General features: G+C 45.4%; 1 protein-coding gene across 1 annotated transcript in view; it reads left to right on the forward strand.

Annotated features, from left to right (window-relative positions):
* The window catches only part of syn3 (synapsin III), a gene marked incomplete at its 3' end in the record, with an annotated part of 90,921 nt that extends 65,260 nt beyond the window's left edge, over positions 1-25,661 (forward strand). Inside the window, exons 7-14 of the mRNA XM_079294290.1 lie at positions 6,096-6,158; positions 10,899-11,041; positions 12,601-12,675; positions 13,186-13,288; positions 18,168-18,299; positions 25,080-25,098; positions 25,254-25,410; positions 25,538-25,661. Coding sequence (XP_079150416.1) covers positions 6,096-6,158; positions 10,899-11,041; positions 12,601-12,675; positions 13,186-13,288; positions 18,168-18,299; positions 25,080-25,098; positions 25,254-25,410; positions 25,538-25,661 — 816 coding nt within the window. The remainder of the gene's footprint in view (positions 1-6,095; positions 6,159-10,898; positions 11,042-12,600; positions 12,676-13,185; positions 13,289-18,167; positions 18,300-25,079; positions 25,099-25,253; positions 25,411-25,537) is intronic.
* Between the last annotated feature and the right edge of the window lie 773 nt (positions 25,662-26,434).

Here is a 26,434-nt window from a genome sequence, read left to right on the forward strand (position 1 = left end):
GCGTCACTCCCCGTAAAAAACATAACGTGTTACTTTTAGTCTTTGTTTGTTGAGACGAAGCAAAAGAGATGCAACATGTTCAGACCAGCTCTGCATGTCATACATGGCTATTGTGCCTTTCCAATCTGGGGAGGTTCAAAGTGAAGGGCCACCATTTGACACAACTCGAACATTGACGTGCAACACTTTCAAAGAGAGCTGAATCCATTCCCGTCAGGTGTATGAATCCAGTCAGTAACTTAGCCGGGACTTGCATGATAAACATTGTTGGTCTCTTGAGGCTCCTTTAATCCACAGGCAGGGGTTTGATGTGGGCAGGCTGTCTTTGGTCCCACTGCGGTCGGACTCTTGAAAAGGATTCTGGATCGGGGTACCCTGCTCCCGTCGTCTGCTCAAACCATTTCGCCTCATGTCTTCTCCTTGATGTGGCAGGTTTGAGTTGCCACAATAAAAATTAAGAGATCATAAATGCAGGATGGATGCACCATGTGTTGTGTTGGATCATGCATGTGGCCCCAAAGAGCGATCCAACTCCTTCTGCTCTGAAGTGTTGCACTGCTCTCCACACGCTTTTCATTTGAAGGTGTGTGTGAGTGTGTGTGTGTGTGTGTGTGTGTGTGTGTGTGTGTGTGTGTGTGTGTGTGTGTGTGTGTGTGTGTGTGTGTGTGTGTGTGTGTGTGTGTGTGTGTGACCCATTTTGCTTGGCTTTGTGTTCAATACTTCCCTGGAGTTTTACATTATTTTACTGTACTATATGAATACCCATTGGAAATAAACACAATGTCTATAATCTGAAGGGACTGATAGTGTTGCAGATCAAATATCAGGCCTGTATTCTACTTGAGAAATACACACAGGTTGTGAAGGTTAAAGGTTGTGTTCATAGGATCTTCTGCTTTCTCCAAGTAGGCTAAATATCCATTAATTCTGCTTTAAAGCCGTTCTGGAAGTCCTAGCCCACCAAGCTGGTGTGTGGGATGCGGTCGGTATCATTATGTCTCACCAAATATTCTAATAGCACATGTGAATGCTTCAATGCTGTTGGGATTGGAGTCATTTATAGCATGTAAAGCCTCATGCTGCATGTTCCCACAATGCTTTGTTTTGGCAGTGATACAGCTTTATATACTGTATGTTAGAATTGTAGCTCAATCAATGGCTTCTCTTATCTGCAGAGGAAGATTGAATGATATGACCAAAAGCTCCAAAACAGCTACTAAAAGGAACTTTTGATTGTTGTCAGATAGTGTGGATTTCTTTTTGTTGTTGTTTTGAGTGCTTCTAATATGTGATGCACCTGATTTGGACCCACAAACAGACCTGAAAGCAGTCCTTGGGCCCCTTGGGTTTAAAATGTTCACTGTGGGACCTGTGGACTTCCAGTCTGCTATGGGTCAACGTTTTGGGGGATTGGAATGTCCCACGGAGGTGTCTGGCAGTTAGAGAGGCATGACTTACCTCAGACACCGACCTGAGCGACAGTCCCACACTTAACATACACAGTCAGAAGGAGGGGATGCGGATGGGCTTCACTGAACTATTTCCATCACGTGCCAGGCCTTGTCGTCTGGCGCGTTTACTGTAAATGAAGGGAAGCCTGTGTGTTGCCAAACGAAAGCTAGACTGGTGAAATCACCCACCATATAATTAGCATGTGACTTCGTAACGTCTTTACCACACTGGATGCCTTTTACAGATTTCTGCTGGGAACAAAAGGCAGAGTGGATGAAAATGGTAAGATGATGTTTTCAAAATCTTTCCACATCTGAGGGCTCACGAGCGCTGATGGCCACCGAGGCCTTTTTAAAGATGGAAACTTGTTTTGTTGAACAATCACTGTAAAATGAAGACTAACCATGAAGTAGCCTGCCTCATGTCTGAAGGAAAGACTCCAGCCACAGTTCACGCCAGTGACACATGATGTTTTATAACTTTATTTTAAAGCTGGACTCTCCAACAGACTAAATGCCCCAATCCCCATCATTTGATGACGAAATAAATCAAGCTGCAAGCTTTCTTAGCTTGTTAGATTATTTATCCGTGTTTCTGTTGAAGTATAAACTGCACCACAAGTTTATAGAAATGAGTCAATCTTACAACTATGTCTTCTTAAATAAACTGTGTGAACGTACTGTTTAGAGTGCTGCATGAATGCGTTTTAAAATCCGGAAATGAGTTAGCATTTTTGCACTTCCTGTCCTCGCCGCAAAGTCAATTGTTTTTTTGGTTAAATGCCTGAATGTAAGGTTGAAGAAACCAGTGCGATGCTAACTTCCGGGGTTGGCCTACAAAAATACATCGACCCTGCAGCACTCTATTATCCCTAGTGACCAAGCTAACGAGCTTGCTATCTGAGAGCTAGCAAGTTGGCTAGCTCAGAGAGCTTTCATTACCCCTTCAGTGACTACAACAAACTGTTACAAACAAATTGTCAGTGGGGAACTATTGTGAACAGCACGTTCCTGGCTTGCTAGGTTGTTAGCAGTAAGCTTGCTGGATACAGTAGTTCACCAACTTTCTTTACAAGTAGTTCCAACACCACCAATATACTAGAACCACATGTTTCTGGAGGATGAATTTAGCCACTTTCTTGTGTGACCAGGCAATAAAACAGCCAAAATGCAGACTCTGGAACAGCCTGAATAATGCTGCAGACAGTCTGGCTCATATGGTATCAAAATGTCAGGGATTACTTCAAACTTTATGGCTTCCATGTGATCTAACTAATGTAGATGTTCTTGGACTGAGGCAATCACATGTTTATGTTCCGTCAGAAAACAACAGTGAGCGCATGTCTCCGTCTGACGCTCCAGTTTCAGCAGGGGCAGAGGATGTGGTCGTCTCTCCCCAACACGCACAGCGTCTGCCGTCATTGCCACACTGATGGGAATGACTGGGAGGAACGTGTCCAGACAGAGTGGGTGGCTTTCGGCCCCTTCCACCCAAAAACACTCAAACACTGTGCTGCTGCTGCGCTCTTCTCAGATACTCGCGAAAACCTCAGGCAACTTATCGTTCGTCATGTGACGCACACATGTAACTCTGGTAGTAGTGTGGGACTTCTGACTGGCCTCATGACTGACTTTTTAACTACAATCTGTTCTTCAGCAGTGAAAAAATCGTTCACTTCAATTGAAGCCGGATTGTGTTGGTCTATAATATCTCTCTTCTTGTCCTGCCTTTATGTTAATTAAACGTGCTTTGAGTTCTCCACTGTTGAGCCAAAATAGCTGTAAACCCTCTTAAACACCATGGTGAAAATTAAGCTAGTGGGCCCTCTTTAGCCCCTGTTACTCACAATGTACAACGTATACAGATTTTCTGTTATGTAATTCTACCTGACCCCAGATCTGCTGTGTGGTATTTGAACTAGACACAATTGAGGATATGAAACACAGAAGCATATAACTGAAGTAGTAAAGGTCTTAAAAGTAGATTTTAAACGATGAGCTATTTGGTGCATGTTCCCAAACAAATTTTCAATTCAATTTACTCGAACCGGCTCACTCAAAGTGAACCTGTAGCTTTTTCAGGGTCCTGGAGATCTGGGGTCCTGGGGCAGTTTCCCACGTTTGGTTGGTAGCCCAGTCTTGTCAAAATACCCTGAAAACGCACTTTAAAGTCGTAATCCTTAAAGGTCCAGTGTGAAGGATTTGCCGACATCTAGCGGTGAGATTGCAGATTGCACCCAACTGAAACTTCTCTCATGTCCCAAGCGTGTAGGAGAACTAAGGTGGCCGCTCAGGGCTACTGTAGAAACGTGGCGGCCCGCTCCATGAAGAGGAGCCGCGCCGCATGTAGATATAAACTGCTCATTCTAAGGTCACGAAAGAAATTCCTGTCTACAGGTGATTAAACACTAAAGACTACATACTTAATGATATTATATTCCATTTCTTCCAATAGATCCCCTAAAAAAAGAGTTTGCAATTTGAATCATGTGCGATAATGGCGGACTCCGCCACTAACAAAGACAAATATTCTATAAAGAGGTAAAAGAATGTGGCCCTTGTGAACAGTATCAACAGTATTGTAACTTTTGAACCTGTTTTTATTGTTTGATTTCCAGCCGGTTACTAAATGTTCCTCACTTACACGACAACTTTTGAAAGTGGATCACCAAGTGGACGTCTTGAGTCTCGCCTCCCTTCTGCATTCTGACACTTGTGAAGCGATAATGGAGACAATTAGAGCACACTTTATCTTGGCAGCGTGTCGGCCAGGCCTGCGCTGTCGAAACCTGTCAACAGAATTGCCGCTCACGACCTCGAGCGGCGCGATTCCTCTTCAAGGCTCTGCGCAAAAAAACAAGCTGACAGCAACTTTCGGATGTACGGCCCTGTCAGCTGTCGGGAGGGTTTTGGCTGAAGTGGTAGCAGCTGTTTAGGCGTTCCCTTCCTCCTTGCCGGTCGGGGCCTACAGTATATCTCCACGCATGATTTGGCCTCGTGCCTCTGGTCTGAGCTTTATCTCTTGCCGTGTTTATTTTATCGCGGGCTTCACCTTGAGGTGCCTTGCAGAGATTATCGCTCTAGACTTTGTGTAAACTTTGGGATTCTTACATCGACATGCCTTTGTGAAACGTGCATGAAAGCATTCAGAATTTTGCTCTTCAGTGGTTAGATCTGTCTAAAAGTACACCTGAAACCCACCCTGAAGGTGCAAATCCTTATGTATAGAAGTGTTTGTGCAGTGTTTCTATTTTAACATCAATGAAGTGCTGTTCATTCTTCATCATAATTGCTACAAACTCGACCGAAGAGCCCCTTAGATAACCTGGCGTTGCTGCCCAATAGCTATTACATACATGAGTGGGAGGAGTGCTTTTGAAACTGGAAAAGTCCCTCTTAAATTACATCCCATTTACAATCATATCAGTGGATCAAAGGGGCGTTTAAACCACAGGGAGGTTTGACGTAATCTGTTGATGTTCCATCCACTTTAATTCTACAAACTATGAGAAATGGCATGTTTGCGGCCTGCCGGGTTCGCCCAAACCCATCCCAATGAGCTGCGGTCTTCCACCCAGCTTCCCAGAACCTCGTTCTTTTGTGTAAGAAACCGACATTCTTCCGACTCCACCTCATGCCTCCTAACCCGAGCAGCTTTAGGTTCAGCGGGATGGCATGAGAGCCGGTGTTGCTTCTTTGCGAGGCCACGGTTCTGGACACTTCAACGTATACATCCGAATATGTCGCAAAGGAAATGGTTTTCCACCTTTGGCTGTCTCTCAAATGTGGTGTTCACCACACGTCTGTCTTACTGTATATTTAGAACAAGTACAGCTCTGAATGTTCCTACTTCGTGTGACAGCCTTTCCCAAACAGTTGATACCAGCAATCCCTGAGCTTCCAAGCTTTAATATGCAGGTTCTAATCTTACGGTCAAAGACGGTTTAAAGCATTTTTAATCCATGTTTTTTCATTCTTCTAAGGCAAGACAAGGCAATTTATTTAAAGCTGTGAAATCAATATTTTTACATTGGAAATTTATAAAAATGAAAAAGGTCTTACTTGTACTAACCCACCGATATTTATCACACAACTCTGCCGTTCCCCTCACAACTCCGGAGTTGTAGCATCTTTCAGCTTATTTTATTGTTTTGGCCCGCAACTTTGCTGTTTCAGCTCTCATTAGCGTTGCTTTTTTTAAGAAACAAGCGGTTTTCAGCGCCAAAACTCTGATAAACTAACTGTAAGCTAACTGCCCAGCACCAAACTCAAAGTTTCTTAGCATTAGCAGATAAAGAGCCAGATTTTTTCTTCATGCAAGAAAAAACTGAGCTGAAAGAAGAGTGAATATTGGACTTATCAGGAGGCACAAGTGAACTTTTGCTCTGTGTCCACAGCTTGCTCTCCACTATTCTTCAAGTGGCTGAAAAAAATCAGTTGAAGCATGTTTAAGAGGACTTAAATTGAAGAAGTGCATAAAAAAAAACCCGACATATGATTTGTTTGTGGCTCAAGAATTGTGGTCTTTTCTTCTTTGGCACTCACTCTGTAGAGGAGTGCTCTTCAGACTCATCCACCCCAACCCAGCTTTGGAAAGACAAATGTTATCATACCCAGCTAATAATCTGATGTTCTTGTCCGCAGGTTACAACCCCTTCCTACCCTGTGGTGGTCAAGATGGGGCACGCTCACGCCGGCATGGGAAAGGTGAGTTTCTTTTTCTTGAAATATACAGTCAGAAAAACTCATTTATTTGTTGTCTTATCTCTGTCACAACCCAAAGTTCAAATCCCAGACTTCAGAATTCACCTCAAACCTCGACCTCAGCTGTACTGCCTGATGTCCAAGTAGCTTCATAGATAGCAGACAAATATGAGAGTGGTATTAATCTGCTCATCTGTTTTCTTTCCTTTAAGCCAGGAAGACTTTAAAAACCCAAACGCGTTGAGGTCTCCACCTTTTATCCGCTCAGATTACAGGCTCACACTCGGATGTGTCTCGAGTCCAGTCGTGCAAATCAAACGTGTGATATTATCTCGACAGCTTTGACTGGTCTGCGGTTCAAAGAGCAGGCAAGAGGTGGGAAACCTAAACCCGTTTGTTCCAGCTCTAACAGACCAGTGCTGATCTTTATAATCAGTCATGGTGGCCCAATCACAGCCATGATCAGGCTGGAGAGCCTGTTCACTCTCACTGACTGGATATCTGATTGTCACAAAGGCAGAGGAGCACACAGACGGACTGATAAGGTCTGAGAACAGGCCGCTGGTGGTTTCACTTTTGATCTTCTCTTACACGACTTTTCTGCCCGACTAACGATTTCAGAAGATCTAACAGGATTGCTGGAAATAAGCGTAGAATGACGTCTATCATCTCTGTTGATTACATAGTTAGCAATGAACGCTGAAGGGAGATTGTTTCCAAAATGAGTACAGCTTTTGATACAGCAATAACAAAGTTCACACTCTTATTCTGCCCAACACAAATCTCTCTCTGTCTGTCTCTCTTTCTCTCTCCCGCCAGTTATTTGGATTCACAGGGAGAGATACTTCATACATGTCTTTTCCCCTCGTCTGTCTGGTTGGGCTTGGTTTCCTGTTCAGGGGCCAGGCGAGCTATATAGAATTTCCCATACGGCTCGAGGGGAACTTGGCAGGCCCTTGTTGAGCAGGACCTCGTTTAACCCCTCAGACCTCACAGAGCTCTGAGAATGGACAGCAACATGTGGGATTTAGGTCATTGCTGTTTTTATGTGTTTGCTTTTGACAGACACTTGTAATTGATTTTGTAAGTGGCTAAAATATAGATATATATTAATTAGCATTTCTAGCTTGCTGATAACACACTTACTTCCCAAATCGCCGCCTATATAATATTATAATCAACCATAACTCAAAGGTTTAGACTACAGTCTAAATCATTGCCGCATTATTTTTGCTCCATTATCATGATTAAAGCAGTTAGATAAAGTATCTAACTTTTGATCAAAACAACTTTCATAAAACACACACACGCTAAGCTCAATTTGATACATCCAAGGCTTTTTTACTGCTACAGCCTCACATGGTCTGGTATTACCAGTACAGTATGAATCTAATGTTAGCAAACTTTAAATAGAGATTTCTTTATAGGTGCCACTACTGAGTCAGTTCAATAACTTAATTACTATTCTCTATCTCACCAGGAGATGACGTGTTTAAGGCAACTCACTCAAGAAACAGTCTGTCTCTGTTGATAATTAAAGTCGTCTGTTGATTTTCTCCTCCTACGGCTGCCATCAGCAACGCAGCGTGACCGAATCACAGAGTAAAGTGTGTGTATGCACATTTTAATAGGCTATACATATTAAATGTGGTGACTCATTTGTCGTATGACAAACATATTGACGTACCAGTAGCAGAGTGAAGCTTTATACCCAATTTTCCCATTACGTAGTTTTAAACCAGCTCTGTAATTGAGCTGGTATGTCATTTAGTCTGGACACTGACCAGTATGACATGACTTTTTTCAACCAGGCGCTGTCCTTCATCTCTATGCCAGTGCTTCACCTTCTCTGGTGTACCTTTTTACTTTCTGCTCGCATCATTTTCGGTTTGTTTGTTTTTTCCGAGGAATTGTGTAATCCGTCCAGCTCAGAGCTGGACGTGGCACTAGCTGTCAGGTTCTACCTCTGGAGCCATGTTGTGAACTGTGAGTCACTTCCCTTAATAAATCAGTTGACTTTGTTGTTTCAACTTCTGCCAGTTTACTGTAAACAGGCAAGATGCAGTGCTCAGCCTCAATGCTTTAGTATCTCTGTTAGCAACACTCAAGATTTAATTTGTAGTGCATACACCTACCTTTATGTAATTTACAAGATATATGATTGACAATAAGCAATGCTATAGCTAGAATAAAAGAAATAAATGGAAACAAAAGAAGCCTTCTGGACAATATGAGTGACCTTAGCAAAGTATACATCGTTGTCCAACGCTAAAGCAACAATATGTTGCTTTTAAAAGAAGAAATAACATTATTTTTCATACTAATTAAACATTGAATTGAATACACTCTCTACTCTGCTACTGCCTTGGTCTGGTGTGACCACGAGCTAACGTTGGCTAATGCTAGCTAATCTTAACAAACTTTAGGTAGGTTTCGTGCAACCTATAGGCCTACTACTAAATTAGCTTCATAATTGTATTGCCCTTCTTTTGCTTTTAGGCAACTTTTGTGATCAAATATACCATAGCAGTCGCACACGTATAGAAAGGTTATAAAACATCAGCAAACTAACTCTGTTTCACAGCAGTACCTAAAGTATGCTAACATTAGCCAAAATAAGATACTCGCTATACCAGACCTAGAAACACTGTAGCAGAAAAACACCCGAGTGTACTGGAAGAACACAGGTGGCTATTATTTTCTACAAATTCAACTTTGCTCTTTTGCCTTCTCGAAACAGTTTCACGTCTACCTTTAAACTCAGTTCATAATTACTTTGATGTATTTACATTCGAGCTAGGCTTACATGAAAACTCCAGCCAATAAAACCACTTTACAAGTGATGTCACATTGGTTTAACACGTTGAAATTCTAGCTAACTTCATTACGTCTGTCCAGAAACGAGTGACAAGCTGATAATGCCATTTCACAGTGACATCTTCTTGCAGCTGTCAGCCAGTGGTACCCTCTGCTCGTATGCTAGCGAGGGCGCTTCCACAAGTTATATTTAGGACTCACGACTAAGCTGACATGATCCAAAACTCAAAATGAATCAGACGGTGAATAATGTAGAGACACGCTAGAGGGTGTACTATGTCACCGCTGTACTCTTGGATTCATCTCAAAGTAAGTAAGTTAAATAGTTCTTACTGTAGATTTAAAGTATGTACATGTGACAAGTCCTTTATCAGCGTTAGAAATGAAACATTTCTGTTCGTCTGCCCTCTGAGCTCATTTGAGAGACTAATGGATTTAGTTGTGGTAGAACAGCTTTTTATGTGGCTTCCAACCGTTTTTCTTTTTATCTCCCATCAAAGTGACACATTTATTGGACCACATTAACCATCAAAGTTGCCCCGCTCTTCTTTTTAAGATTTCTACCTACTTTTATTGTCTTGGTACCAATTGCAGCTCTTGCTCAGTTCTGCTTTATTTGTTTTCCGACCGTCTGTTCTCTTCTTCAGTATTTGGTGAGGGTAGCACCACTCTCTTTGGGGTTTCTTTGTTCCACCCAAACAATTTGTATTTCTTGTTTGTGTGTGAAAGTTCATAAATGTTAAACACTTATAAACGCACCATTATGATGTTTCATGGGACCTCTCAAATCGTCACAAGTGTCTAATTTTCCTTCGCGCTTTCCATTCGATACTCCATATTGATCAGTTTGACAGCAACAGTTTGACACTGAACGGTTTTGCATCATCTATGGCACAACTTTGTTTTTATGTCGATCTAACAATGAGATGGTACTCTGAACCGTTGACTGTGTGCAAACCTTTTATTCCCGTGTTCTACAAAATCAGAGAGTTATGCAACTTACATGGAGCTATGACATTGACTTAACTTACTGTATGTTGTCATATAAAGCAAGCTATTGTACCCTGTACACCCCTAGAAAGGACTTGAAGCCTAGTTTAGATCAACAGTCAACTAACAATCACATTTCCATCCCATTTCAGAGTGAGGTGATGAACTTTACACCCACTAAGTTCACTTAAACTCACCTTCTGATAAGCAAAACACAGGAACAAGTTGAAACCCCAGGGGGACAAAAACTAGGGCTTCCTGGTTTCTCTATCTGGTTTGACTTTCCTTTTCATGAACTGGGATGCTACCAGTGAGAGGGATGGTGACGAGTGATTGGAAGCTCTGGACTGAATCATTTTGCATCTCAGACACCGTGGTTGTGACAGTTTGCCATATGTTGAAGGTGATTCATGAGTTTGTCCTCCAAGATGGCCCATTTCCCATGACCTGATGGAATGCACCTCATAAATCCGTGTATTAGCGTGGTTGAATAAAACAAAGAAAAGAACACCACCTACGACCACTTCATCCACAGATAATCCAAAGAAGAAGACTTCGGATTAAGGCCAATGAGAGCTTCTGTGTCCAAGATCCTCGTGTATTTTTATCTTCACTCTATCTTGGAGACAACCACTGAGAGGCAACTAGTTTATTTCAATGTCACACCTCATCTTTACCCAATTATACAAGAGTTACAGTGACGAATACCTTTTGAGTTTTATGTAAGAGCCATGTTTTGTGTTGCTGGGTTCCCATCACGTCGCTCCCCCTCAGTCTAATCACTTGATGGGAGTGAGATGACGTAGCTCAAAGTTTCCATCCAGGAACCCTTCATTATCCCGCCAGTGTACAAGTGTGACATTCCTGTGGGATTCCAAGCGGCCACCGCCAGCTTTTTAATTAGCCGCTCACTAACGAGTGGTGTCTCTCCCACAGATCAAAGTGGAAAACCAACAGGACTTCCAGGACATCACCAGCGTGGTGGCTCTGGCCGGAACCTACGCCACCACCGAGCCCTACGTCCTGTCCAAGTACGATATCCGCATCCAGAAGATCGGCAACAACTACAAGGCGTACATGTAAGAAATTTCACACCACCAGCACCGCATGTGTGACAGTAGGGGCCGAGGAGGTCAAAGAGCGTTTTTCTTTATTTTCTCCATCAACACTGAAGACAGTGAAGCTGCTTATAAATCTAATATCTCTAGTTTTGGCCACTGTCACATCACAAATTCCATCTTCTTCTTGTCAAAGTGGAAAATCCTCTGAAACGTCAGTAGACAGTACATAATAAATAGATAACAGGAAGTGACACAGGAAGGAAACAAGAACTCTTACGCTTGTTTTTGTCTAATAACAAATCCCTTCCAGACTTTTGATGACAATAGACCTCATGCAAGAACGTACAAGTGTGCCACGTCGGATTCAGCACTGAATGACCTACGTTAACATGACGACTGCCACCTATGCATAAAATGAGCGTGTGTTTGTTAGAATTGTAAATTAGCATCGCTAACACCCCAATAATACCTTATAAGGCGTATGTGTCTTGCTTCTTGAGTCCCGCTTTTGGAGATCCGTAAAGAAAAGTCAAATTTTTATCTGCATCAGCGGCAAAATTAAGAGACCTTCTAAAGCCAAGGAGTGGGGACAAATAACGAGTGTTAATGTCGTGTCTACTGACATGAAAAAGAAACGGTTCCAGTTGACAAACTTCTTGCCACAGCAAGGAGATCGATGACTGCAGCGGGAGAGGGTTAAAAAATATGAACTGTTCATATTGATATAGTAGTGGCATACAATCAACAGCCAATTTAAATTGATGGTGATATCATTTGGCGATATGAATACATTTATAATTACATCAGCCTATAGTTCAACTAGCCGAGTCGAACAGGATAATGTCAACATAATTCATTTCAAACAAATTGAAAATAACTTCAAAGTAATGAAATGTACAATCCATAAATGAAAAACGTAGGTTTGGAGAGCAGCAGAATAATTGCATATGACTCCTACAACAGGTCTGGAGCCCCAAATACACTCCTAAAGCTCCTAAATCACTCGTTCAAGCCTCTTCAACGAATTTGTTCGTATGAACTTTGTGCCCTTTAGCCAGAATCACACTGAAATGTTAAAGACATTATCTGTAATGTGTGTTCCCATTAAAGTACATAATGTGTTGCATTAATTGAATGCATTTTCTTGATTTATTTACAATTATTTAAATATTGTTTTTGTTCTTGAAAACATTCTGTAGCTGAATCCAATTTCCTTTAAAATTTCAAATCATTGTAGCGCTCATTTAATGTTATTTTAAGACACACGAGTCATGAGTTTTCGACGATACAAACATCATCTTTTTCAGTAACATGATCTTGACATTAGATCACTTACAGGTATTTTGCGTTTAATTGAGAGACAACAACATGGTGTAGGATCTTGATGCTTGATGTCTATTCTTGGTGTTACGGTACGGGTGCTTTGACGTAGGTTAGTCTGGTTCAGGATAACCCTGACTATGTCTACGTCAAATTTGATCTGGTCGTACGGTAGACTTTTGACAAAGTTCGGGTCTTCGGTCGTCACGGCACGAGGAAGGCTGATTCATTCATCTGCGTTTTTCTTTGATTTGCAGGAGAACGTCCATCTCTGGGAACTGGAAGGCAAACACAGGCTCTGCCATGTTGGAACAGATCGCAATGACTGACAGGTGAGCTGACTCAGAGACACTAAATGACTACCTGTTGTGTCTCTTATACCCTCAAAGACATCTCTGTTTATGCAAAATCTCACATCTATCACTTCCACATACCTACGCAGCTTTTATGTACAGATACTTTTTATTGTTATGTCATCATTGTCATATTATTATTATCATTATGTTTTGGGGTTCTTCATCCATTCATCTATCTGTGCTTACGTCCTGAACGTAAATCTGGGGCATTCAAATTGGGGGCACCTGAACTCAAGGATCAACTGAACAGATTTTGGTGGTCAAAGGTCAAAGGTCAAGGTCCCTGTGACTGTAACTGTAACTTGATTCCTTGGCAGAGGCATACTGTACAACCGCGAGGCCATAATTCTAGTTTTAGAGGATTCTAGTTGAAGGCTATTTGTAACTATGAGCCCTGTGAAGTCCAACCCGCCCTCCATGACATCTCCAGACATTATTGGGTCTTCAATCACAGGTTTATCAGTTACTGGTGTCACTGTGTTCCAGATATCGGCTGTGGGTGGACTCCTGCGCGGAGATGTTTGGCGGCCTCGACATCTGTGCGGTGAAGGCCGTCCACGGAAAAGACGGCAACGACTATATCATCGAGGTCGGTTTGTTTTCACAATAATGAAAAAATATCGACAGAGTTTAAGAGAAAGAGACTCACTATCAGAAATACCGAATATTTACGGAACACTAAAGTCAATCTTGCCGTGTGTGATTAGAATTTATTTGCACCGTTTCATGTGTGGACCGGTTCTTATTAGCATTGCTTGGTAAAACGCCTCTTCACTGTGAACGTTACCCCGGATTCAGTCTCCTTCCCTGCTGACAATATTTCTCTGGTGAAAGTCAACAGGGATAGGGTGTAGCCAGACTCGATGGCACATGATCATCGGAGCCTTGAAAGAATGATTCGTCTGTAGACCAAACACAGGCAGGAGAACGAAAACATCGGGAGTCGGCGGTTGACTCACCGCGTCTACTAACGCAGCCTGTTTATTTTGGGTTTACGCTGGCAAAGTTTGGCGTCTCCTCGTGCAGTTTCCGGTTTGTACACAAACAAAGTGGCTGCTGCTTGACATGACGCAGACACTTTGATGGAGGTTTTCCTTCATTCTAAATAGTTGTGTCATTCCCCAATTGGACGAGCGTGGCAGGAACGCTGCCTGGGACACAGATCACACCGGGGCCTCCTATGCTGTGAGTTAAAACAACTGCTAATCAATCGTAGCATTGCCTTCAAAAGTCCTCACACGGGAACGACTGAATAGGATGATACATGGGGGGGGGGGGGGGTCCTTTTAGGATTATACCCAGGAGAGAAGAGAAATAGTTATGTCGTCAGTTCTGTTTTTCCATCGTGGCGTCCTATGTCTTCAAATCTGAGGAAACAGGCCGATCGGGGACGTCTGATGTGCCAGTATTCAGCTCGCGACCATGACATCACACTTCTCTCTATCTACACGCTGGGTGAGGTCAGCAGTGAGAAAATAAGCCTCTTTTTTTAGACTCAATCTCAGGAAATATCTCCCAGCTCCTCAGAGATGCGTACTCTTATAGCCGGACTGGTGACACAGTCGAGTAACAATGTAACAGTGTTTTCTCCGACGAGCACCACTTCCTCCTCGTCCGCTCTATCTCGCTGTCTCTCTCTAACCCTTCAGCGTAATGGAATTTAATTAACCGCGACAAGGAAGAGCTGCCGGTCCATCACAGTGGGAATCTGTTTTTTGTCCCAGACAAAGACATTAGCCATGACACCTCTCCCTAATGAAAAGTAATGAGCTGCTCAGGGGCACTTCATGAACAGTTTACCGCAGCCGGTATTAACTCGGAGCAAACTCCAGCTGTGTGTCCGTTCACTGAAAACGTGCAGAGACAATGGAGGAGGCTGTGTGACAAGACACGGTGTCCCCACAACAACGTGACACAGCAGCTTCATGTCAACACGACATGACGGTAACATACAACACGACAATGTGACAGTAGAGAACGGACATGACGTGATGCAACAACAACTCGGTGATGTGATTTCAGACATCACAAGAGTGACGCTTTCAATCAACATTTTCATTTGTCCAAAACTTCCAACACTTGTCAGCCTACCTGCAAAACTTCCCATCAGCCTCAGCTGTATTTTGTGTTCAGTGCGGATTAGCAAAAGTTAGCATGCTAACAAACTAAACTGACCATTGGAAACATTACATGTGCTAAACGTCAACATGCTAGCATTGTCAGTGTGAGCATGTTATCATGCTAACTTCAGACAATGCTAGCTTTCCAGAGCTTCTAGTGTGTGTGTGTGTGTGTGTGTGTGTGTGTGTGTGTGTGGCTGCTAGTGTTGCCACACAGTCTTTACGTTATGCGTTTTTTTAATCCGTCATTCAACGAAAAATCATTGCACACCACAGAGTCCAAGGCCTTTTGTTATCATATTCGCTGTGAAAATTGGCAATACAATGGATAGCGCTAGTCTCAAAGGGGGCTAATGAATAAAGGACATTAGCAAGGAAGCTGTCGTTTAGCTAACTACAGCGCAATCACGATGGGCTTATCTGTCCTACATCCTATCCGTACCTACCATCCCCGATTCTGATCTGTTTTTGCTATCTGATCTAATTTCGTCGTTTAAGTTCCGCATCTCTGTATTTCTTAGTTTATTTGTACAAAGTTTTGTCCTGGGAGACAAAGTGAATGTTCATCAGGTGCCATGTTGGAGAACATTTCTTCTAACTTGTTCCAAAAACTTAAATGACGGATGAAGTTCTCAGAGTGGGTGTGTAAACATGATTGACACAATGAGTGGTCGTATTGAATTTTAAACGTGCGACAATTTTGTGTAAAAAACTCAGACTTAGTGTGCAAAGGCCTGTAGCGTTATGAAAAGCTTTACATGTTGTTGTGACATTATTCAGCTTTTTACTACATTTACTTGACGGATACAGTTGCGAGTTACTTTAAAGAAGATTCTGGATCTTACATACAAAACACAAGACAAACCCCTAAAATATGATGCTTTATTATCATTTAAATATTCTTTAATTCATTACTGATAATAGTCCAGTAATACATGATGATACAACACTTTGCTAGGGGCCATTTTTCGTAACCTTATTTTTACTGAAGGACATTTTGTTGCTCACAATTCCTTCCAAAATCATGAATACAGGACTTTAACTTGTAATAGGGTAGTTGTACTGCGGTTTTGCTACTTTTATTGAAGTAAAGGATCTCATTACTTTTTTTTTTTTTACCACTGGTACAATATATCATCACAAGATCTGCCATATGACACAGATGGCAGGATGTCCCGTTATATTAGAGCACAGCCATGACGTGCATATTTTGGCAGAGAGTGACAATTAGAGCACGAGGCCTTTTAAAGCCATGACTTCACATGACAAATTGATGGAATTGAGACAACACGCATGTGACACGATTTGACTCAAAACCACGACACGATTTGACTTGACGAAATGACACAGCACAACACGACGATGACTCAGCGACACACTGGAGCTCTTTGAACAACGGAGACGGAGAGGAGAGACCACAAATAGACTTTAGAATACACAGCATACTCAGGTAAACTATCCAGCTTTTTATTTTATTATCTTTACCTCTTTGAGTGAATCATAAAAATACAAACGTTGCTATCTGAAAGCTGGAATTGTTTTTCCCAGGGAAACACCACCCTGTGCCCATCCCTGTACCCGTGACTGCGCCATCATATTCACATTTCACATGTTGTGCTCTGTGAACCCTCCCATGCAGCCGGGTACATTGTCCAGACAGCATTCTGCAGCTCAATAAAAAAAAAAGGAAAAAAAGAGCAGAACAACACCTCTGTGTTCCAGCGCTGAAAAGGCCAGCGGCAGCCCCCGTCTTCTGCTCGATGACTCCGTATCGTCGTAAATCAACAGGGTGGATCCCGGCTCTGCTCGCCACCACACGCCGTTTGAAGTGGGGCCTGCCGGTGGCTTGCCAGGCCTCGGCTCGGTCCCCTGTGGTAATGACTCAGCTGGCCAAAACGCCGAGCCACGCCCCACCGAAGTCCTCGCCGAGAGGCTGGCTACACACAGAAAAGGAAGGGTCCTCTGGTATCGGTAGTGGTTTTGTGTGGAACAGTATTAACCCACATGGTGAGATCCCAAGCTACTCTGAAAAACAAAGGAAAAAACACATGGATTTTAATCAGGATTCATTAAAGTCAAGCATGCGTGATAAAATCCGGTCTCAGTAAAAATTTTAATTATATTTCGTGGTTTGTCGTCTTTCCACATGAAACAGGAAGAGCTTAACCAAAGGGACCTGAATGAGACTTGGTCAGGGACGGTGTGGCCGGGTCTCACCAAAATCTGTGTCGTGTTTTATTGGATGGAACTTTTATATACTCTGCAGAGTATATAAAAGACTTGCACTTCCACATACTGTAGCAAAGAGAGTGGGGGTTTTCATACAGATGGTTGAACAATACACTGTAGAATTTCATCATTTGTGTGATTGACCCTTGGCTTAGCCACGCCCCCTTAGTTACTGTACACTGGGCGTCCGCATCCAGGCCGGCAGCGCCAGCAGCCCACACTGCTCTGCTCCCGTTTGTTTTGGTCTCCCATGTGCTCTGTGGCTCTGCAGCGCACGTGTTTGTGCATGTGAGCTCAACTGGTGGGACTTTTTTTTTTCTCTTTGAGGTAATTATTGGTGTACGGCAGTGGATGTGGTCTGTGCCCGTCCAAGCCATACCCCGGGCAACATAATATTTACGAATGGAGTCACTTTTTGTATCTGCTGCTCACTGTGAACCGTCGGCCTCCCTTTAGGCCAATCAGAGGGCGGCACAGAGAAATAGCTGACGGTTTGAAAGATGACATTTGCGTGTTCAAATACACCTGCTCAGTTTGTCTCCTGCTTAAATGGAGAATGGGTCGGTCGCTCTCGACATTTTTGCCCTCAAAATGACACCATACATCATCTATGCACCTACACACTAAGCTTCAGGCAGAAACTCTGTTCTATTTTGTCAATTCTGTGTCCATCTGCCGGGTCTCAGACTCTGAATTTAAAAAAGAAACTGCTGAACTGCTTTTCTATTGAAAGGATTAAGCAGGACCGATCCAGGACAAGGGGCTGTCTGAGGAGTGGGATGGAGCATGGGAACAAACAGAAAAGTCAGTGTCAGGCTCAGTGCATCCGGCAGTAAATTCAATTAAAGGCCAGCAGTGTTGCACAGCTTATATTGTCTGAGCTCAATAATGGCGAACCACTACGGGGAACACTGCTGTGTATGTGATCTCTGTGAAATGACTCATCATTGCTGGCAAAGCACCACAGAGTCCATTATCGCTGACATCATTTGGGGTCCGAAGGCATCGAATCGTCACGATAAGAGGTCTAATGCTGCCATCTAGTGGAGTAATTACAACACGTCAGTTCTTTGGTGAAGCCATCCAGGACCCTGATTGGCTGTTTTTCTGTCCCTGCAGGTGATGGACAGCTCCATGCCCCTGATCGGTGAGCACATCGAGGAGGATAAGCAGCTGATCACAGAGCTGGTCATCAGTAAGATGGCCCAGGTGCTGCTGGGAGTGTCCACACCTCAGCCTTCCTCTGTCAAGGTACATCAGACACATGACCTTTTATGTACATAGGTTAGTCAGACTAACCAACCTTCAGCTAAAAGAAAAAGTAGAATCCTCCTACGGTCTGTTACTGCTGGTATTACCACTGCATGCTTTATATATATATATATGTATATATATATATATATATATATATATATATATATATGTATATATATATATATATGTATATATATATATATATATATATATATATATGTATATATATATATATATATGTATATATATATATATATATATATATGTATATATATATATATATATGTATATATATATATATATATGTATATATATATATATATATATATATATATATGTATATATATATATATATATGTATATATATATATATATATGTATATATATATATATATATATATATATATATATATATATATATATATATGTATATATATGTATATATATATATATGTGTGTATATGTATATATATGTATATATATATATATGTGTGTATATGTATATATATATATATATGTGTGTATATGTATGTATATATATATGTGTGTATATGTATTGTGACAGCCCCCGGGGTGGCAAGGGGGTTTCACGACAACACGGACCAATAAACACAACCAGTCGGTAGATAAATGGTGCAAGTGAGGTTTTTACTGAATATAGAGAGTGGATAGAGGTAGGATAGACACTCAACAATACACTGTCCGCTTTCCAGAGGGATGGTCGGTGTTCACTTCCACGGTTCGGTGCACAACGGGTATTCCTCATACGGTCCAGGGCGCGGGCAGGAGCAGGGTAGTCGTACAGGCAGGGGTCGGGAGCCGGGCGGGTAGTCAGACGTTCCAGGGTGATCAAGGGGTAAGGCAGTTGTCTCCAATGGGTTTGCTTTTTCTCCGTCTCCTTCCACTCCTACTCTCTCCTAGTTTCCTGTGTCCGGGGCCCTTTTATAGTCCCCTCCTCCTCCTCTGATAGGGTGTGGTCGCTCCCTCGTCTCTCCTCCTCAGGTGTTGCTTGTTGGGCTGATGGTGGTTTGGCGCTCTTTTCCACTCCCTGACATGGGGGCTCCGCCTCCATGTCAGGCAATATCGTCCCTCTACCACTTCTCCTCTGAGGTTGCCCCTCCGGCTGCCACATACCCCCCCCCTTAAATCCGACCTGGGGGGAGGACTGCTCCAGGAACCTAGGGCGTCCCGTCTTGACAGGGCGTCCGCGTTTCCATGAGCGGCCCCGGATCTGTGGACAACAGAGAAAGCATACGGTTGAAGGGATAAAAACCAGCGGGTGACCCGGGCGTTATTGTCTTTTGAACGGGACATCCATACCAGGGGGGCGTGGTCCGTGACCAGGGTAAAGTGTCGTCCCAGCAGATAATATCTCAACTCCCCCAGAGCCCATTTGATGGCCAAACATTCCTTCTCGACCGTGGCGTATCTCGTTTCTCTCGGTAATAATTTTCTGCTTACGTATGTGATCGGGTGCTCCTCTCCATCCCTCAGCTGGGACAGGACGGCACCCACCCCGGTCTCGGAGGCATCCGTCTGTACCACCAACGGTTGCGTAAAGTCCGGGGTCACCAGCACTGGTTCAGAACAGAGTACTTCCTTCAGCTTCTCGAAGGCGTCCTCGGTCTCTGCCGTCCATACGATCCGATCTGGCAGCCGGTTTTTTGTTAGGTCCGTCAGGGGTGCTGCAAGAGCAGAGAACTGGGGAACAAACCGTCGATAGTAGCTAGCTAGCCCAATGAATGCTCGTACCTGTTTCTTTGTGCGGGGGCGGGGCCATTCCCGGATCGCCTCGACTTTCCCTACCTGGGGCTTGACGCAGCCGCGGCCGATGGTGTACCCCAGGTAGTCAGCTTCCCGGAGGCCGAGGCGACATTTCTTGGGGTTGGCTGTCAGCCCCGCCCCTCGCAGAGCTTTCAGGACGGCTTCCAGTCTTTGGAGGTGAGCCCCCCATTCCTCCCCGTGCACGACGATGTCGTCCAGATAGGCTGCCGCGTATTCTCGATGGGGACGTAGTACCTGGTCCATCAGTCTCTGGTACGTGGGGGGGGCTCCGTGGAGACCGAACGGCAGCCTCTTATAGTGGTACAGTCCCATGGGAGTAGTGAAGGCCGTTTTTTCCCTGTCTTCGGGGGCTACTGCCACTTGCCAGTAGCCTTTAGTCAAGTCGAGGGTGGTTATGTATCTGGCCCTCCCGATGCGCTCTATCATCTCGTCCACCCGGGGCATCGGGTAGGCATCGAATTTTGAGATGGCGTTGAGCTGCCTAAAGTCATTGCAGAACCTGACTGAGCCATCGGGTTTCGGAACCAACACTATAGGGCTGCACCACTCGCTCGTCGAGGGTTCGATGATGTCGGCCTCCAGCATACTCTGTACCTCCCTCTCTATCGCCCCCCGGCGGGCTTCGGGGATGCGGTACGGCCTTAGCTTCACCTTCTTCCCGGGCTCGGTGATTATCCGGTGTTGCACCAGTGTGGTGTATCCGGGGTCCGGGGAGAACACGTCCCGGAACCGATCCACCATTTCCCGGACGTCCTGCTTCTGCCGGGGGGTCAACTCTTCTCCCACGGGTACCTCGACTGGCTCCGTTTTTCCTGGGAGGGTAGAGAGAGAGAAACAGAGCATGGCATCCCTACGCACCCATTTCTTGAGCAGGTTCACATGATAAACCTTCGTCGGGTGCCTCCGACCTGGTTGCCGGACTCGGTAGTTTACCGGCCCCAATTTCTCCATCACTTCATACGGCCCCCTCCATCGGGCTAGAAACTTACATTCCGCCGTGGGTACCAGGACCAACACCCGATCCCCTGGGTTAAACACTCGGGGTTGGGTTCCCCGGTTGTACACGCGGGCTTGGGCCGCCTGTGCCTCGGCCATGTGTTCTCGGACGATGGGCCAGAGGGATGCCATCCTCACCCTCATCTCCTCGACGTGGTCCACCATGGTGCGGTAGGGGGAGGGTTGGTGTTCCCAGGCTTCTTTGGCCAGGTCGAGTAGCCCCCGGGGTCGTCGACCGTACAGGAGCTCGAAGGGCGAGAATCCGGTAGATGCCTGGGGCACCTCTCTGATGGAGAACATCAGGAAGGGTAGCAGTTGGTCCCAATTCTTCCCGTCCTGGTCCATGGTTTTTTTCAACATTTTTTTCAGTGTCTGGTTGAATCGTTCTACTAGTCCGTCCGTTTGGGGGTGATACACCGACGTCCTCAGTTGGGTCACCTTCAGCATGCCACACAGATCCTTCATGATCCTAGACATGAACGGGGTTCCTTGGTCGGTGAGAATCTCCTCCGGTATTCCGACCCTGGAAAACAACATCACCAGCTCCCTTGCAATGCCCTTGGTGGCCATAGAGCGTAGGGGAATGGCTTCGGGATACCGGGTGGCGTAATCCACTATCACCAGGATGTACCTGTGTCCCCGGTTGGTCTTGGGTAGTGGCCCCACTAGGTCCATCCCGATCCTGCTGAAGGGGACGGTGATGATCGGCAGGGGCACCAGCGGGTTTCTGTGATGGGGTTGTGGGGCCACTTGTTGACATTCGGGGCAGCTCCGGCAGTAATCCTCCACGGCCTTTTTTATTCCGGGCCAGTGGAACCTGGCCCTCACCCTTTCCAGGGTTTTCTCCACTCCTAGATGGGCACCTAGGATATGGGAGTGGGCTAACTGGAGGACAGAGGGTATGAAAGGACGGGGTACCAGTAACAACCTGAGGGGGGCCCCGTCCCTTATTACTACCTGGTAGAGGAGCCCGTTATAAATGGAGAAATGTGTGGGAGGGAGGTCTCTTACCCCGTCCAGTGGTCGTCCGTCTACGGCGGCCACCTGCCGAAGGGCGTGGGCTAGGTTGGGGTCCTCCAACTGGGCCGTCCCAAACCTCCCTGTGAGGGGCCCGGGTAAGATGGGCTCCTCCGGGTCCTGGGGAAACAGCCCGGCCAGCTCCTCTTCTTCGAGGGAGGGGGTATCTGCCTCCTCGGGGATGGGCGGCGCCTCTCCTTCGGGCTCACTGGGGCTGGAGGGTCCGTCGTTCTCGACGGCTGTGGCATATACGTCCTCGGGGTTGGGTTGGGTGGCCTCCACCAACGCCCGGGCCACGGCACTGGCGACTCCTTCCGATAGGGGATCGGTGGAGATCTCCTCCCCCAGCCCACAGATGGCTTTCTTCTTGTACTTTCGGTGAGGGGTCGTACCTGGTTTCACCACCAGGCTGCGCCACAGCTCCTGGAACACGGGCAGGTCTCGGCCGACCAGCACCTCTACGGGGAGTCCTTCCACTACTCCTGCAGTGCCGACGTATCTACCCCTCGTCGTGTATATCTCGAGGGCGGTGGTGGGGTATTCGCGGGTCTCCCCATGGATGCACGTGACCGCTCGGGTGCCGGTTAGGAGCGGGTACTGAGCAAACGTAGGTCTCACCAAGGTAATAGCGCTCCCGGAGTCCACCATCGCGGAGGCGTCGCGGCCGTTTACTTTGACCGGGGTGAGGGGCATGTGGTCCTCGTGAGTGGCCCAGCATCCGGTAATCAGTCCGCATGGGCGACTCCCCTCACTGGCCGTGGGCATGGGTGCGTCCTGGCGGTGAGGACATTCCCAGGCGATGTGCCCGATCTCGCCGCAGTGGTAGCACCTCCTCTCTTCCGGTCCAAACGCCGGCCGACGTCGGGGAAAGCCTGGGGGAAAGGAGGGAGACACATAGGTAGTTTCCTCCGTTCTCATCTTTTCTTTGCGGGTGGACCCCTCCACTTTCGGGTTTCTTCCCCCACGCACTAACGCTTGTGCTGCGTGGTAACCCTCCATGATCTCTACCAGTTCCTCGAGGTTGCGGGGGTTTCTCTGGCCGGCCAATTTTTTTTCCTCATACGGGAGGGATCTAAGGAATTTGTCCATGACGACACGATCGGTGGGCGACACCTCGGTTGGCTCTGCGTGCAGCCAGGCCGTCGTAATCCTCTTGATCTCATGCATCTGGGCTCGCGGAGAAAGGGAGGTGTCATATGTCCATTCATGAAATCGTTGTGCCTTTATTAACAGCGTGACCCCGCATCGCTGTAACGCTTCCGCTTTCAACACCCGGAAGTCAACTTTTCCAGCGCGCTCTAAGTCCTGATACGTTACTTGCGTTTCGTTGATCAAAAAGGGGGCTATCAACTCAGCCCAGTGCTCTTCTGGCCATTTTTCCCGGAGTGCCGTTGTCTGGAATATCTGAAAAAACACTTCAACATCGTCAGCTGCCGTCTGCTTGAGAAGGAAGCGCGCTGGGTTGGCTTTCTCCACGGTACGTTGCTCCTGTTGTGTCTGTAACATGCCCTTGATTTCGCTTTGCATCGCCTCCGCGCGTTCGGTTTGTACCTCCATATACTTCTCCATGTGTACTTGCTGTTGGTATTGTTGTTGCTGCTGTGCTTGGAGGATTTGCATTTGTACTTGCATGGCTTGTTCGTGGCGTTTTTGGGTTTCCTGGTTGCTAGCGATTAGCCCCGCTAGCAGCTCTTGAAATGGCACCGGGGTGGCCATGCTTACTGGGTCGGTCGGTCTATCGGTCAGTGTTGCCAGAACCGGACTGTGCCCACATTCTCCACCAAATTGTGACAGCCCCCGGGGTGGCAAGGGGGTTTCACGACAACACGGACCAATAAACACAACCAGTCGGTAGATAAATGGTGCAAGTGAGGTTTTTACTGAATATAGAGAGTGGATAGAGGTAGGATAGACACTCAACAATACACTGTCCGCTTTCCAGAGGGATGGTCGGTGTTCACTTCCACGGTTCGGTGCACAACGGGTATTCCTCATACGGTCCAGGGCGCGGGCAGGAGCAGGGTAGTCGTACAGGCAGGGGTCGGGAGCCGGGCGGGTAGTCAGACGTTCCAGGGTGATCAAGGGGTAAGGCAGTTGTCTCCAATGGGTTTGCTTTTTCTCCGTCTCCTTCCACTCCTACTCTCTCCTAGTTTCCTGTGTCCGGGGCCCTTTTATAGTCCCCTCCTCCTCCTCTGATAGGGTGTGGTCGCTCCCTCGTCTCTCCTCCTCAGGTGTTGCTTGTTGGGCTGATGGTGGTTTGGCGCTCTTTTCCACTCCCTGACATGGGGGCTCCGCCTCCATGTCAGGCAATATCGTCCCTCTACCACTTCTCCTCTGAGGTTGCCCCTCCGGCTGCCACAGTATATATATATATATGTGTGTATATGTATATATATATATATGTGTGTATATGTATATATATATATATATATATGTGTATATATATATATATGTGTATATATATATATATATATATATATATGTCACTATTTTTTTTCAGTATTGTTTTAGCAACCTGGGGATAGTTTACACTCTAAAATAAAAAGAAACAAAGCTAATTCTAGTCCAGTACAGTAGTGGAGTATATTTAAATGTGGCTACTTTTAGGCCAAATTGATGATTTTTGGCTTTGAAGTAACTTGTGTTGCGAAATAAAACAGAAATGATAATTCAAAATATACAATTGAACAGCTAATCTAATGAAATCTAATATAAAAAAGCCTCTATTATAACTACTTCTGCTGATGTTCCTGCTGATATGTATTACTTCTAATGCTCCCCTTGAATCTCAACATCTCACAGATTTCATCCAAGAAATAGAACTTGTTTTAAAGGTATTGTGTTGCATAATGTCTGCAGAATGAGCACAGTGTAGAGCCTTATGTCGTGTTCAGGTGGTGTACCATTAGCGAGTACATGCATAAACATTTTGAATCTTATTCACTGCACTGATATCGCTTTATCATTCTCCATCCACAGACCACACAGCCCCGGCGAGGTAGGAGACCCTTTTTTGTCGTTGTTGTCGTTGTTGTTGTTGTTGTTGTTGTTGTTGTTGTTATTGTTTGTGTGTTACGGCAACAGAGTGCTCGTGGCAGCGGAGGCATGCCGAAGTAAAAGTATCCACGTGTAATTTGTGTGTACCGACTGCAGGGGGAAACCGCTCTGCTTCCGCCTCTCCATCTCAGTCGGCCCAGGGTTCCCCTCAGCGAGCCCGATCAGCCACCACCTCACCCAGCCAGGCCTTCCAGCCCGGCCCCATCCCCGCCACCTCCGGGCCTGGAGCTCAGAAGCAGTCGCCACAGCTGAAGTGCGTCCACACTGTGGTCCCACCGATATGAAAAAAAACAACGTTAATGAGCCAAATAGCTTTTTTATTTTTATTTTCAAGTATTAAGCGCTTATTCCTGTCAACTCTTGCTCTCTTTACTGCGCAGCAAATCCCAGTCGCTGACCAACACCTTCACAGAGACGTTACGAGGAAGCCTGACCGACGACGAGGCCAAAGCTGAGACCATCCGCAGCCTCCGACAGTCCTTCGCCAGCCTCTTCTCCGACTAAACGCCTCCCCAGAAGCTTCCTCTTTCTGTCAGTTGTCAGGTTTGAAAGAAGAAAAAAACCAAACCCTGACTGGTTAATCTGTTATGGAGTCTCCCTCCTCCTCGGAGCCTCAGCTTCCTGTTCCTTCTCCTTCCTTTCTCACTGTTTGTGAAGTTTAACACCTGGTGCAACCCTCTCTCCTCAGATCAATGATTCATCTATCACTAGAAAGGCCAATAGACACCGGGGCGCCAAGATGAGGGCCACGTGTGGACTAAAGATGTCTAACTTTAGCATTTGTCTTTAAAGAGTCTTTAAAGAGTTGTAGGATGTCCGTGCGGGCGCAGAATCGAACCAGATCCCATTCAAATTTCTACAACTTTTACTCAGATTGATGATGAAGTCTGTTCTATCTTTGCCGTTCATGCCAGTTAAGAACAGATGCAGAAATAGGCCCACATGAGCATCAATCCAGCTGTTATTCTGTCAATCTTTCCTCTATTTATACCCATACTCATTTGTGTTTTTATGGAACAGCACAGTGATCATGTTAGTCGTTTTCAGGCATCTTGAAGCTTTAATTTGAAAGTGGAAACAGTTCAATGCCCCCTAGACGTTCGATCAACAGTCAGCTGATGGCAGGTTGGCCTTTCTGGTGGTAAATTATGACAGTAAATAATCATCTAGCTCATACTGCTTGGTATATAGTCGTCGCTCTGCATTCTGTTTGTCAACAAGTGAAACTGTTCATTATTGGGTTATTTCTAATTAGTTTATATATATATATATTTATT

The sequence above is a fragment of the Melanostigma gelatinosum genome, assembly GCF_949748355.1.
Source record: "Melanostigma gelatinosum genome assembly, chromosome: 22".
Lineage (NCBI taxonomy): Eukaryota > Metazoa > Chordata > Actinopteri > Perciformes > Zoarcidae > Melanostigma > Melanostigma gelatinosum.